This window comes from Protopterus annectens, chromosome 3.part1, assembly GCF_019279795.1.
Source record: "Protopterus annectens isolate FY-2018-M chromosome 3.part1, PAN1.0, whole genome shotgun sequence".
Classification (NCBI taxonomy): domain Eukaryota; kingdom Metazoa; phylum Chordata; order Ceratodontiformes; family Protopteridae; genus Protopterus; species Protopterus annectens.
This window is the reverse complement of record NC_056732.1, coordinates 237,703,769-237,718,798: the sequence shown is the minus strand read 5'-3', so window position 1 is coordinate 237,718,798 and position 15,030 is coordinate 237,703,769. Positions and strand designations below refer to the sequence as shown.

Genomic DNA, 15,030 nt, shown 5'->3' with positions numbered 1-15,030 from the left:
GAAGGTCAAACAGTCTCATCCAGACGTCCTGCACAGAAGGGGGAAAACTGGACTGAACCAAGACTAATTAGGATTTAGTGTGCCGAACACAATTGTTCAACATGCCAAGACTTAAAATTTATCACAACTGTCTGCAGAGGAAGGCACTGAGGTCTCCATCCAGGAGTGCTGGCAGGGTCTAACAGAAGAAGTATCTCTAAACTCTCAGAATTATAGAAATCCTCTGCCACTCGAGGGTTTTTAGCCATTATCGCTCCCTCCTGTGCCTCAGGGTGAACTATCTTCATGTGTGTCCTGTATGGGACCCTAAGATTTCCTGTAACATGTACGTAGACCTCCTGACTGATTACTGGGAAAAACAAAATTGAAGGGACGGAGAAAGGGGTCCCACGGCAGATAGGGTCTTTATGTCAGAGAACTGTTAAAGGTAGCACTAATGAAAGATGACTTGAAAGACAGCACAAAATCACTGAGGCTCATCCAGGCATGTCTCCTGATGGAAATGCCTGAACCCGCAGCCCTAGAGAAGCCTTCTGCAGTATGCAAGATGAACCTCATGGACGAAAAGGATATTGTCATAGGTTAGCCTGAGAGAGACTACTGAGGATGAGCGTCAGCAATTTTGGTTCTAGAAAGCAAATTAGATAGTCGTTTAATCACATTTCTTTGTAGCCTCTTAAAAGGTACTTTAGGATTAAACAGCTGTGCAGGTGATACAAGTGGGTAGGATCCAAAAATAGGTCCTGGGTGCTATGTAAGAGAAAAGTGACTTAAGCATGGAAAAACTCCCCCCATTGCTCACAACCAGAGCTTTCAAGGAGGGAAGGTAAAAGGTCATGAATGAACCAAAAAACTCTTAGATCTGGTGTTCCAGACCAACTCTGATCCAAAGGTATATAAAAAGAAACGGCCATGTATATCTAAAGAGTGAATGAGAGTACCTTTCTTTTATCCAAATCCAAACCTCGAAGGGGGTACCATTGGCCAGGTAGGAAAAGGGGCAAAATTAGACTTGGCAGACGCCCTCACAAATCCATGAGAGGACAAAACTGGTAAGATCCCCATATGGATTTGAGCCACAGAAAATTTCACATCATCTTATCCACATCCTGAAAAAAAAATAGAGTGGGAAGGGAAAATTGGAAGGGAAGGAACTAATCAACACAGGAACTGAGCCTGTCAGATCCAAGTAGGACTTAAGATCCAAAGGAGGTTCTAAAGGTCTTTGCATCCCAAAAGTTTGAATGCGAAATCTTTCAAATTCTGTGGAATAAAATTTATCTGTCAGATCTGAAGGCTTACGATCCAATGAAGAAGTAACAGCAAACATATCAGATCCGAGGAGGACTTATGGCCCAAAGAAACACAAGGGCTTTGGATTCAAAGTCTTTCTAGTTTTTCTCTGGAGTTAAAATTCATCTGTCAAAGCTGAAGGCTCTAAGGATGTGAAGGAGGTTCTAAAGGCTTTGGATTGTAAGAGCTTGGATCTGAAATCTTTCAAATTCTCTGGAATAAGATTCGTGTTTGTTGGATCCAAGACTTAGGATCTGATATAGAAGTAACAACCAAAACCTGTTGGATCCAAGGGGAAATTATGATCCAAAGAGGAACCTAGACTTCCTAGTTTCTCTGGAGTCAAACTTCTGTCTATCAGATCTGAAAGTTTAGAATCTGAAGGAGGATGAAAATGCTTTGGATCCAAAATCATTCCATGTCTCCATAATAAGTCTTATATCTGTCTGATCCAAAGGTTTAGGATCTTATTCAAAAGTAACAGCAGACCTGTTGGATCTGAAGAGAACTTAGGACCTGAAAAGAGCTCTAGGGGACTTTGGATTCATAATTATTGTTTGAGGATAAAAATTATGTTTGTTGGCTCAGAAAAAAACTTAGGACCTGATGATAGGAGTCAAAACTGTAGGATCAGGGAAGGATTTAAGATCCGGAGGAGATCTTAGAGATGACGGATCCATGGTGACTGGATCTGAACTCTCTAAAACTCTCTCCTTTTTTTGTTTATAATGAAGATAAGCCAAAGAATTTGAATTCCTGGAGCTTTGAAGGTTCCTTTAATATAAAACTCCAGCAGTGTTCTGAGAAGAAGGCAGTTAGCAGCAAACCTTACAATATTAATTTACTTCTTTTCTTCACGTTCTGAAGAACTGTGTGGTTGGATCTGATGATGGTTGGAGAGGACATATCTCTGAATGCATTTTTTGTTCTTTCTTTTCAGTTCTGAAGAAGCAGGGACTAGAGAAGCCGAGAAACTAGACCTTTTGACAGGTCTTTACATTTTGTACGGGGCTGAGACCCAGCAATAGCTTTGGAAAAAAGAAGATGGCAGTAAAGTTTTTAACATCAGTTTATTCTTTCCTGTCCACAGAAACTCGTGATAAAAACTGCAGTCCTAAACAATATAACCAAGGTTGCAGCAATGGAATTTAAAGAACTACAATAAATCTTGCATATAATAGAAATATTGAAAGTAATAAAACACTGACACCAAAACGGAAAAATAAAACTGTAAAATAAATTATCACAATAATGAAAAAAAAATGTCTGGTAAAAGACAAAAAAAGCTTTGGGATTTTACTCCATTTCAGATTTTTGCATTAATAGTTATAAAACAATTCAAAAGGTAAAGGAAAGGAGGTTTTTCCTAGAAGTAGAGAAAATTCGATAAAATCAGCTTCAGATTAAAACTGAAGAAATAGTAATTCCTTAAAGTTAGAAAGAAAAAAATAACTCATCTTTCACAGAAAAATCATGGGCTGAAGGCGACCACATCTGAACTCTAAAGTGGCAAAGGTGATCTCAGGGATGTTAGGGGTGGTGCATTATGGGAAAGGAAGGAGCTTGAGAGTTTGTTGGTGGCCACGAGCTAGAATGACAGTTAAGTCAGATCGGAGTATCGGATCTGAACCCATATATTGAGAAAAATGAAAATTTACACCTTCAGATTAATCTTTTTAATAATAAGCAGGGAAATCTCCTCCTATCGCAGCTCTGGCGGTCATGTGGGCAAACCAAAGGAAAGACTTCTAAAGACTTAGCTTCACAAAAAAGAACTGAAAATGTTCCATTCAGGCTGCTCTCCTTTCCATATTCTAGACATCCCCCTGATACCTGTGGCTGATCACTATGCATGGATTGAGCTTGGTGGGGTCCATGCTTGGAAGCATGCACATCAAGGGAGGCATGCAGCATGGAGAAGTTTGCTCTGTCAAGGCATATATCAAATCAAAATCTTTACAAATTAATTCACTATACTCATAACTCCAAGTTACAGCAACAGCTAAGCAACAGCCCAGTCTCTACTGACCTTGCTACTCAACCTACAAGTTTTCTTCAAATTGGGGCTGACCTGTCCAGACAGGCTGACAGGATGGTTATAGGAAAAAAAGCTTTGGCCATGTGTAACCATGATCTGCAACAGTATGAGTCAAGGAGTCACGCTCTGTAATCAGGCGTTGCAGGCAAAAAAATAAAAACAAAAACAAGCCAATCAGGTGGGGAAAGACCAGCAAGTCTATGTTTATGCATTGAAGAGTATGTTTCGTGAATGGCTCTTCATTGACACAAACAGTCACAGTCGGTCCACAGAAAGTACACATTGTGTCAGTACATCAGCCATGTGTGAAGTATATATGTAATGTATATTGTTTGTTCATGATATTGGCCAAGTATGACTATTTGATGAGTTTAAATTCACTTATGTGCACATTTGCTAAAAATGGCCATTCGAAGTTTTATTGTCGATGAATAGCCATTCATGGAACATACTCTTGGATGCATAAACAGAGACCCAAGACCAGGGGAACACACTGGAATGTTTCCACTGGATGGGATTCAAGAGATACACCTCTTCCATACCTTAAGTGGACCAAAGTGGAAATTAACCTTCAAGGTCTGCAATCAAGCTTGGGGAAAGACCAGGGGAACACAGTGGGATGCTCCCACTTGATGGAATTCAAGAGATACATCTCTCCTACACCTCAGGTGGACCAGGGTGGAAATGAGCTCCCAACTAGTTAGGGAAGATTGCAGAAACCTGTGAGGCAGCAGATCAGCTGGACCCACCTGCAGAGAACAACAGAAAGAGCCAATTCTCCAAGTAAATTCACAGATGAAACGTTGCTCAATCTTTTGGGCATCAGAATAAATCTTCTCACTAGTCTTGCAAGAAGCCTTCTTCTGACATTCTTCTTGAATTCAAAAATTTCAACACAAAAAAGCAAACTGCATGTGACAGCAGGAACATTTTACTGGGCAAATATCACTGGCTAAATAGGAATGGTAGGTAGAATGGTAAATGTGCTTATGCAGCTGATGTATGACATCATGTCATATTATTATAGTCGAGTAACCATTCCTGAGCCTTCAAAAAAAGAAAAAAAGAGACATAGAGACAGTGAGAGAGAGACAAAGAGGCCAAGTACTGATTGGTGGAAAGACAGACCAACATACCCAATTGGAGGACATATTAAGGCAGATCTCAATGTTAAATCTAATGATTATGTGACCCTGACTAGTTGTAAAATTTCTATCACACTGGTTTGAATACAAGCAATCTCTCTTAAATCAGTCAACTAAGAAAAGGGCAGTATTTGGGCACAGTGACATTCTCAGCATCTCTCAGTTTAAATTTTACGTGTTTATATACGCAATTTGCCTTACAGAGCTGGATGATGTACTAAAAATTATTATTAAGAACTGTTCCCCACCCCCCAGAAAAATACTGAAGATGAACTACTGCTAAATCAGCAAAATTTCTACCTTCTCAAAATCTGTCATGCGCACATTTGAAAAAAAGTAACAATGCATATCACTCAAAACCCATCAACCTGTTTTTACTGATATACAGTTACATTCTAATGCCTTTGGAAACAAAACACGACTAAACTTTTGCATTTCCATTTGCTGTTACAATAAACATTTCTTTCAAAAGAGAAGCTCTGTTGCTGTACCTTGCTAGTATATGTCATCTCATTTATGAACTGCCATGTAGCCTAGACATTATAAATCAAGAAGTGCAATGATAGAGGAAGTACGCATTTTCCAAAATAAAGTTGATACTTTAAGATGTGTTTAGCACATTGCCCTACTGCAGGAACAACACCTGATGTGATTTTACCTACCTTTGCAACTTAGAGGCAGTTAATTTTCCATACTTATCTAATGTTATATCTTGTGTTTACAGTGGCCTTGGTATTTACTGTCCAGAAATGACAATATGACTGTCATATGTATACTTTTTAGCACTATGTATATTTAACAATTTGAAGTATTATAATGCTGTCCAATAAATTAAATGATATATCTGTGTCAGCATCTATCACTGTTTACAATGCAGTTTTTTTTGTTTCAAGACTGTGGTGTCGTCAAAGGAGGAGTGAGGTTTAAGGGAAGACAGGAATTGCACAATTCACGTAATGTTGGACTGATTTTAGTTATAAAAAAAGAAAAAATATGTGACATACAACATATGTAAATCGAAAAATGTTATTTATTTTTTTCTATTAATGTATGTTTGCCTTGGTCTTAAGTGATAATTTAATTAAGGTGTTTAAAAAAAGACTGTGGTGTGGTTATGCACAAAATATTACAAATATATTTTTAAGAGACGGATCAAAAGCTGTGGAGGGATCTACTGCATTAGGCCTTCTGGGTAGTACAGCTCTTAACTAACCCTGATTGTGCAGAATGTCGCTGGTTTTACTTAATATTTTTGCCCTGTTCCTTGTGAAAATTGTGATGTTCTGATAAATCACTGAGGCTTACAATCAGTCAATATTGACAGACATTAGCATTTAATTTCTTATTTTCAGAAAATGCATGTTGATGTAATGTTTATTTTCTGTTAATTTTCTGAGTGAATTAGAATAACATTTAAAAATTATCCCCGATTATTGAGCAAAAAAAAATTAAGACTTATACTGGGAAGCCACACAGCTAAGTATGCCATGTACAGTCTCAAAAACTGGTATTTGCTTTACTAACTTAAAATATGTAATACATAAAAAAAATTACTTTAGTAGCACAGTTCTTCTTATAAAAGCAGATTTAGCAAAGTCTAAAAATGATGCCTGCCTTATATTTATAAAAATAAAACTATTGACATATATTCAATTATTTTACTCCTCTGGTAAAAGCATACAAGTCTTGAAGGAAAAAATACTGAAATACAAATTCTGAAGACTTTCTTTCTCACACACTGCTCATACAAAAAGATTATCTTAAAATGTTAAAGTAAGCACCATAAAGAGTAATATTAAGCATATCTTTAGTAAACATTTACAGTATAATCACTTGATATTTCACATGATACAGTACAACTGCACTGATGCAATTTACTGAAAAGTGTGGACCCTTGATCCACGTATAAAGATTATAAATGAGTTTCCAAGTACCTCAAAGAGCAAGATGACAATGCTAAATAATTTTGCTGATTTCCCATGACCTTTGCAGCAGTCTGACACACATCTTTGTAGGATTACATGCCCTGAGCTCAAAGCTCATGTTTGGTCATCGACCTGCAAGCCAGTAAACCTGTTGCTTACATCGCAGTCTAAATAAGTTTCTAGCTTACTTGTGGCACCAGTCACAGTGGGTTTGTGCTGCTCACGCTTGTGTTTGCGAGATCTAGTCTTGTGTTTGCTGAAAAAGTCTGCTGGTAGGGCAGATATCACTGCTGTCCGCATGTTCTGAAAAAGCATTTCCACTTTTGGAGTAGTACTCAGCAAATCTTGTAAGAAGGAAGAAGACTTCAACTTCTGGTACACATTGTGGATTAGAGGTCCAGAGTAAATTCTGCACAAACAGATCAGAAAAGATCACTGTTATTATGCTGCTGTCATGAATACACTTAAGCAGAGATAATGTGCTTGTTTTACTCAAGCAGAAATGCCTCATGTGGAACGAATATGGCAAGTGATAAAGAGATTTCAAATATCTGCAAAATCCATAAAAATTTCCACTTCAAGCATTATGTATCTTCTATAACAGACAATGCAGTCAGTGAGACATGACTGTAGTAAGTTTATTTTCTTAAGCTATTTATTTACACTTCTCTTACATCTTCAATACTTCTAATACATGACAATGTGCCTGTCATAAAAATGCAAAATTCTGAACTGTTCAGTGCAATAAGACATGCTTTTGCACAGTATATGGTTCTTCAACCTTTGTAAAGACATTGGGCCAGATTCACGAAGCCTCCGTGTAAGAGTTATAACTCTTACACGGAGGCTGAGTTAACAGTGTGATGTCAGCATGTCATGCATATGCATGAGGTGCATGAGGCATGCTGAATCACACTAGTAACTCTTACACGGTCCGTGTAAGAGAGTAGGGGGCGTGTCTGTAGGCTAAGCCCTGCAAGCGGACACGCCCCCGGAAGACTAGAATGGCTGAAAGTAAACAGCCACGAGAGGCCATGGAAATGTGAATAAACACACTACACAACACATGCCCGACAGACCATCAGTGTATAAAGTGAAGAGATGTTATAAAATTAAATTAAAACCTGTTTTATTTTTTAAACCCGTAAATGTTTGCTACTGTGTGCTTCGTGCGGGTGTGCTACTAAGCGCAATTGCAGTTAGCAGTCAGTGGAAAAGGATATAAGAACTAAATATGCAAAGTAAGCCAAGAAGTAATAGCTTAGCGGTAGAGTTGCTGGCCTAAGAGTAGGCAGGCAGGGTTCGAGCCCACACAACAACCTTTTTTTTTTTTGTAAATAAGCACTAAAAAGCCCCCTGACAGTATTGTACAAATGTAAAAGTATTCCCTTTTGTAAAATGGAATGAAATGGAGCATATATTTTGAAGTAACACAATAATAAAAATAGTCAGAAATGTACTGATAGCTAAGCTGCTGTGAGACAGACTGCCCGTAGCTGAGTAGTGTTTAAAAAGCTGCAAACTGCGTGCCCGTTGCTAAGCACCGGTTTAACAGGCTGAAACTGTTTGCAACTAGCTGTGCTTAGCTGAACATGTGTGTCACTAGCCAATTAAGGTTTATCCCAGCGCACACCGTTTGCGCGCCGCTCCCACAAGCTAACTGCCAGTGCGCATGCGTTAGCTCCGCGCAAACGAGCGCAGACCTGCTTTTAAGTGCTTAAAAGTGCTTTTGGCATGTTTGATTGACAGGTCCTCAACTCATTTCTGTCAGGAAAATCAAAAATCAGTTGCCAGATTTGAACCCAGGATACCATGCACTAGAGTCAAGGTACTAAACCACTAAGCCATGACAGCAATACCTAGAAATGCAGAAATAGCATATATATGGGATAAAATCCAGAATGGAGCATGATAAAGCATTTTCAGTGAAGTAGATACAATTCCAAAACGGCCAATCAGAGAAATGTGCGGGAAAAGCGGCATATATAAGCCCCATAGGCGGGAATACACAGCAGAAGCGATTGTAGAACAGACCTGCAGTCAGAATGAGTGGAGTAGGTGAGGACGTTGCTTTCGAGCACAGCGTTGGGGCGTTGAGGAGTCCAGATACATGGTCTGGCTCCTTGTCCATCATCACGAGGCCCAACTCATGCAGGGCCAGGTCTCATGGGGAGCGTATAGGGCAGAGGCATGGGACCAGTTGGCTCGTGATCTGACCAGTGCTACTGGCATTCCACGCACTGGTGAGCAGGTCCGTCACCACCATGCGGACCTGAAGCGACGCAAGCAAGACCAGTTGACGAATGGATCCAGGAGGCCGGGATATGCCCAGCGCCCACTACTGAGTAAGTTATATTTTACTTATGTATGTAAGGATTTCAACTGGCTGATACCATGGAGATGTGTAGTCAAATATTACTTCTTTCGTATTACAGCTGCAGGTGTCCGCTCTGCGAACCGCGAGATGTATGCCCGTAGGCTGGTGCGGCTGCGCCACCATGCAGGTTAGTAACCCCACCCATTACTTGTAAATAAATATTATACTGTAGCATGTATCAGAACACTGCAGTGTATTGATTAAAAGTAATATAATGTGCAAGCAAGAATTGAAAGTCTGCAGGTATGGCTGCAACAAGTTCATCAGTATGCAAGTGTAACTGGAAATATAATTGATAGAATTAAACAGTGCTGTAATACAGATGTCCCACCATTAATTAAATATAGTGTAACCTGCAGTAGTCTCAAGAGTACAGCTTCAGAATCTGAGGTAGTCATATGTGAGATATATCCCTGTTGAAATGCTGAATCATGACAGAAGTGAGGCTGTTGGAAAGTGTTTGAATCACCACCAGTCTAACATGTGAACAAAGCCTAGAAGTACCAACCTGAACTGTGAAGTTGCAGGATGTGTGAGAGTGACAGAAAGGGTCATGTATGAATAAATAAAGTAGTAATAACCCCTGAATATATTAGCCCCAGTGTGTTTCTACAGAACTAAATGCATGTGGGAAGTACATCTTAATATCCCAAACTGATTTCAGTGTGTCAGAATCTGGAATGTCTAGGCCAAATTCTGTATATGGTGATCACAGTAAACAATTTGCAGATAGAATGAATGATTATCTGACAGACTAAACAGCCATAGTTGTCCCCTGTCCTGTCATCAAAGTGTAGCAGGATGATGTATCTGATCAGATTCAAAATAAGTAGGATAGTGATGTATTTGTAACAGGTGTAGCATGACAGTCAAATAAAAATTATTTTGAAACATCAGCCTCAACTTAATTGTGTACCTATTACAAATGTAAATCAATGTGTAACATATGAATGTGTCATCACTTTCTATCTCCACCCAACCCTATAATTCCATATAACAACACCCACTAAATAATGGTATGTGAACATTTCATTAATCATGGACATTTGTCCGTTTCAAAAATATATGCATGTCTGTTTGTGCATGTGCCCTGTTCATACCTGCAAATTTGATGGCCTGTTGCCATTAATCAACCCTGCATGTTGTTTGACTGTGTATTTCTGTTCAAATAATGCATGTGATATTGATATGCCCCTTGTTCAATGGTGTTAATATCTGGGTGTTTGTTTGATGGGAATACCAATGCATGCTGTTACAACTAATCTGAATGGAATAAAATGCCACTAACCCAAACTAACATAACTACTCACAAACCTAGAGCGCTTGGGAAGGCAGGTCCCAGCGAACCCACCTCTCCCACCTCAGCTGGCGACTGCACCTGGCACTAGTGCCCAGGCGGACCCCCTCCGGTGGCCCTGTGCCACCTTGGGTGGAAGCGCTGCAGGGGATGGGGCCCGTCCCCTCTGCAAGTGTGGCGGAGGGTTCGTCCACTCACCCTCCAAGGTGTCCGGTCTGTGGTGCGAAGGGAGATCCAAGACTCTGTTCTTGGGCCCCTCGCCAGCTCGAGGCTCGTGTGGCACAGCTAACGGCCCGGCCGTTGCCCGCCTACACAGCCCCAGCACAGCCCGGTCCTGGGCTGTGAAGGAACAGTGGCAACTGCCTATGGGTGGGGATATCAGTTCCACTGTTGCCATCTGTGGGCTCATGCATCTTGGATATCCCAACCTCCGTCCCGTCAATTGTGTAACCCCCACGTGTGTCATACACACGCCCCTGTATCGTCTTGTCTGTCTTGTCTGTTAACCTACCCAACCTACCTCCCCAGCTATACCGACTTCCTTCACCTGACATACCACTCTCACCTGAAAAAAAAAAGGGCACTCTGTACCCACAAAAAAATTACGCCCCATACATAGCTGTCCATGTCGCACACATGTCTGCTTGACATTGAAACAGTTAATTACAATTGGCTCTACAACAAATATTAATGTTGTCCTGACACCTCTCTCAGGGGTGAAAGGTTTCCAATGTCTCACCAAAATACATGGAAATGCACAGCTGTTGCTGCCAAAGACATGGGCATCTATGGGCCTTACCTACATCCCTCCTGCAAATCCCACGCTTGTTTCCCTACTGTCTTACCCTCTTTGTGACCCCTTTTCACCACTTTCCTGTCACCCCTTTTTCTTTTCTTTCAAAGAAAATAGCGCGGGTGTGCGCTTGTGTTAGCGGAGCTCACCGCCAGTGCGCATGCGTGAGCTCCGCATAAGCGCAGACCTGGTTTAAGTGCTTAAAAGTGCCTTTATGGCACTTTGATTGACAGGTCCTGTACTCAGTTTGAAAGTTTGCAAAGAAAAATAAATTCCCACTGTCAGTCTCGAACCCAGGACCTTGGTAACATTAGTCTGTATGACCTACCACTAAGCCATGCCTGCCTTACAAGAACACAGTGCTAAAATAAATATAACATGTAATAGTAGGAATCAGTATAAAGGCAATATAGGAGATGTACTATCCAAAGCATGTCAGGTAGAGTTTTAATGGCCAAATTACTGGATTCCCATACTAGTTCAGTGTTAACAGATACAGCCCTGCTACTTGTTAGCTTGTACATAATACTGTAAGGTAATGTACATATATGAAGGTACGTATATCTACACATACATATATATAAATATATATAAATACATATGAAATATAGTTGTAGGTGTCAGTATCCATACACACTCACTACAGGAAACAGTGAACATAAATGCAGCAACCTGAATCTGCAACACAGCCTGACCCCTGTGTGACCTACTTACCCTTCTAACTGCTTAAAGGTGGCCTCAGCACTTTGATTGACAGGTCCTGTACTCAGTTTGAAAGTTTGCAAAGAAAAATAAATTCCCACTGCCAGTCTCTTCATAACATTAGTCTGTATGACCTACCACTAAGCCATGACTACCTTACAAGAACACACTGCTAGAATAAATATAACATGTAATAGTAGGAATCAATATAAAGGCAATATAGGAGGTGTACTATCCAAAGCATGTCAGGTAGAGTTTTAATGGCCAAATTACTGGATTCCCATACTAGTTCAGTGTTAACAGAAACAGCCCTGCTACTTGTTAGCTTGTACATAATAAAGTAAGGTAATGTACATATATGAAGGTATGTATATCTACACATACATATATATAAATATATATTAATACATATGAAATATAGTTGTAGGTGTCAGTATCCATACACACTCACTACAGGAAACAGTGAAGATAAATGCAGCAACCAGAATCTGCAACACAGCCTGGCTCCTGTGAGACCTACTAACCCCTTTAACTGCTTAAAGGTGCCTCCAGCACTTTGATTGATAGGCCCTATACTCAAGTCAAAAGCAGAATATAAGCATACTAGTAGGCCCTACCACAAGACCATTGTAACACTAGTCTGTATGACCTACCACTAAGCCATGACTCTCATACAGGAATATAGTGCTAAATAAGTGGAACATGTAATAGTAGGAATGAAGATAAAGGCAATATAGTATGTCTACTACCCAAAGCATGTCAGGCAGACTTTTATAGTCCCAATTACTGGATTCCCATACTAGTGTAGTGTTAACAGAAACAGCCCTGCTAATTGTTAGCTTGTACCCAATAATGTCAGCTAATGTACATATATGAAAGTATGTATATGTACACAGATATATATATATTTATATAGCAATACATATGACATATAGTTGTAGGTGTCAGTATGCATACACACTCACTACAGGGAACAGGCAAGAGAAATGCAGCAACCTGAATCTACAACACAGCATGAAGCATGGGAGATGTACTAACCTTCACACTCACAGAACACTGTCAACAGCATACCAGCATGGTCCACGCCCTACAATCTGAAAGGGCAGCGCCTATCTCACATACCCTTTTATAGCAGTGTCCTGAAATCACAGTGAGACATGCAATCAGTACACACCTGGCTGCATGCAATTAGCAAATGCTGCCTTACAATTGGTGCAGAGGCCATCACATGGACCTATGCAGATACCTACAAAAGCATTGAGTACCCACACTACACTCATGCAATACATTCATTGCACAAAACCTACAGAGAGAGAGACAGAGACAGAGAGAAATAAAACAAATATAAGGACAGCCAGCAGCAAAAGCAGCAGCAGCAAGCAGCAAGCAGCAAGCAGCACCACTGGCACAGCAACAGCTGCCACAAACACAGGTAATGCAAAGTAGCAGGTTAATCCTGTGTATACTGTGACACCTCCAAATGTATCATAGTTCACTATCTATAGGTATGTCCATGAGATAGGTTGTGTGTACATAGTCCTGAAATATAAACATATGTAATATTGCTGTACATGTTGCCCATACTTAACACTTCCATAGCTTAGAACACAAGGCCAGTTGTGCATATGATGCAGTAGTTCCCAGGGTCAGTAGAGGTTCCTCCTCATTGGTGTGGGACCACTGTGTATGTATGGCACTGTTCAGGTACATATCCTGTAGTATGGCCAGGGATTAATATCAGTCTGTCATGTGGTGCTATGTCCTCCAGGGGTGAATGTAGCACACATCCAGGGATACCATTTCGTAACAGTGATGATATGTGTTCTGCAATGATGAGGGTGGCTCTCACCTGGACATGTGAGAGGATAGGGAGGTTACAGTCATCTGGGATAACTAATACCACATGTGTAGGAGAATGGGGGGTACCTGCACCTAAACTGTCTGCAACAATGTTGCCAATATCTGTGCATTTGGTGAATGTGAAGCATCTTAACACTGCTGACCACAGATGCCTTGCCGTCATGTGAATCTGCCCTGTGCTGCAGTAGCCTCCTACTATTGTTATACAATATGCCTGTATCTGTAGTCCACTGGACAGGATTAATAAGTGGTGTGCAGTTGTTCTGGGTTAGATATGTGTGTGCACAGTACATGCAGTATGTGGGATGTCTGTGGTAAGCATATGCAAAGGTGCTGGCGGTGTGTGTTGTGGCTTCCACTGGCCCAATGGGCTGCATGGATAGCATCACTGTCATAACTAGTGAATAACTGTGTAATTACATGCATACATAGCAAGGTAGTGTACTGTGCTTGTGGTGTTGTTCGGATATGTATATCCAGGCTGAGTAATGTGTGTCCACATCACAGGGTTGGATGGCAACACACATCCAGTATGTAGGGATGAACACCCAGAATGTGTCAGGCGTGTCGCCTGTGCAGAAGTATCCGGCCATTACCTGTGCATCCCCACAACACACACACATGCAACATATGGCAGAAGTACTATAGCAGTACACACATGTTCATAGGTTCATACTAGGCTATTTGCCCTAGGGCATTGGTAAGCCTAGTAGAATGTGTTTGTCTTTCGCCACCCAATTACAAGTTATGCTGCTATGCCCTTGTCCGGCGTTAGTATACTGTGCCTCTGTCTAACAGTGACATAGAAGTGATACCTGGGGTACAACTATGATCTCCATCCACTCATCCAGATTCCTATGGAAGAGAGTCAATGAGGGACTCTGCCTAACCAGTAGTGTGAGCTCATTACAGAGTGAAGGGAGCCTCTCGGTTAGGAATATGCCCCTCCAGCATGTCCATGTATGTCAGTGCTGAGGTCCAGCTCTCCTGAGCATGTGGCTGTATGGGACTCTGATTGCCTGAGGTGCAGCATGTTCATTACTGCTGGGTAGGACATGGCTGTATATGGCATGCACAGATTGCCTCTGAACAGGCAGTATGCCACTGAGTCCAGCTGGATTTACTTTACCTGGGCAGCATATGACATCTGTGTGAGCCATTGCATCCCCTTGATGAGGTACTGTTGTCCTGTACCAGTTGCTGTAGGTGTCTGGTTAGGTACATCCCAAAAGGTGCATTCTCCGCAATTATAGGCCTGATGATGGATGAGTAAAGAGGCACAATGACCTCCCCTGCCATACATGTGAATCCCTCATGATTAGCTGGGCTATATAACATGTCTTTCAATCCACGTTGGCCATGTGGTTGACAAATGACAGACCGCTACCATGTTTCTTCCCCAGGTCCCCAACTTCGTCTTCTGTACTCAATGGCCTAACACCTATGTTGTACTGTGCCACCAATGTGGAGGCGTGGGAATCTGCATTCAATACTGATACTCCCTTCCCTTGTTCAAGTGTTGGGGCCGACAAGAATGGTAACAGCTATAACTTGGTAGTACTGGTGTGCTCCTGTGAAACCTGAAACAGGTTCATGTTAC

The 15,030-nt window shown here is 41.0% G+C and overlaps 1 protein-coding gene across 1 annotated transcript in view; it reads right to left on the bottom strand.

The window, feature by feature from the left end:
* Positions 1-5,787: 5,787 nt before the first annotated feature.
* The window catches only part of ASTE1 (asteroid homolog 1), a 336,696-nt gene continuing 327,453 nt past the window's right edge, over positions 5,788-15,030 (bottom strand). The window contains exon 6 of the mRNA XM_044066199.1: positions 5,788-6,810. Coding sequence (XP_043922134.1) covers positions 6,516-6,810 — 295 coding nt within the window. The 3' untranslated portion in view covers positions 5,788-6,515. The remainder of the gene's footprint in view (positions 6,811-15,030) is intronic.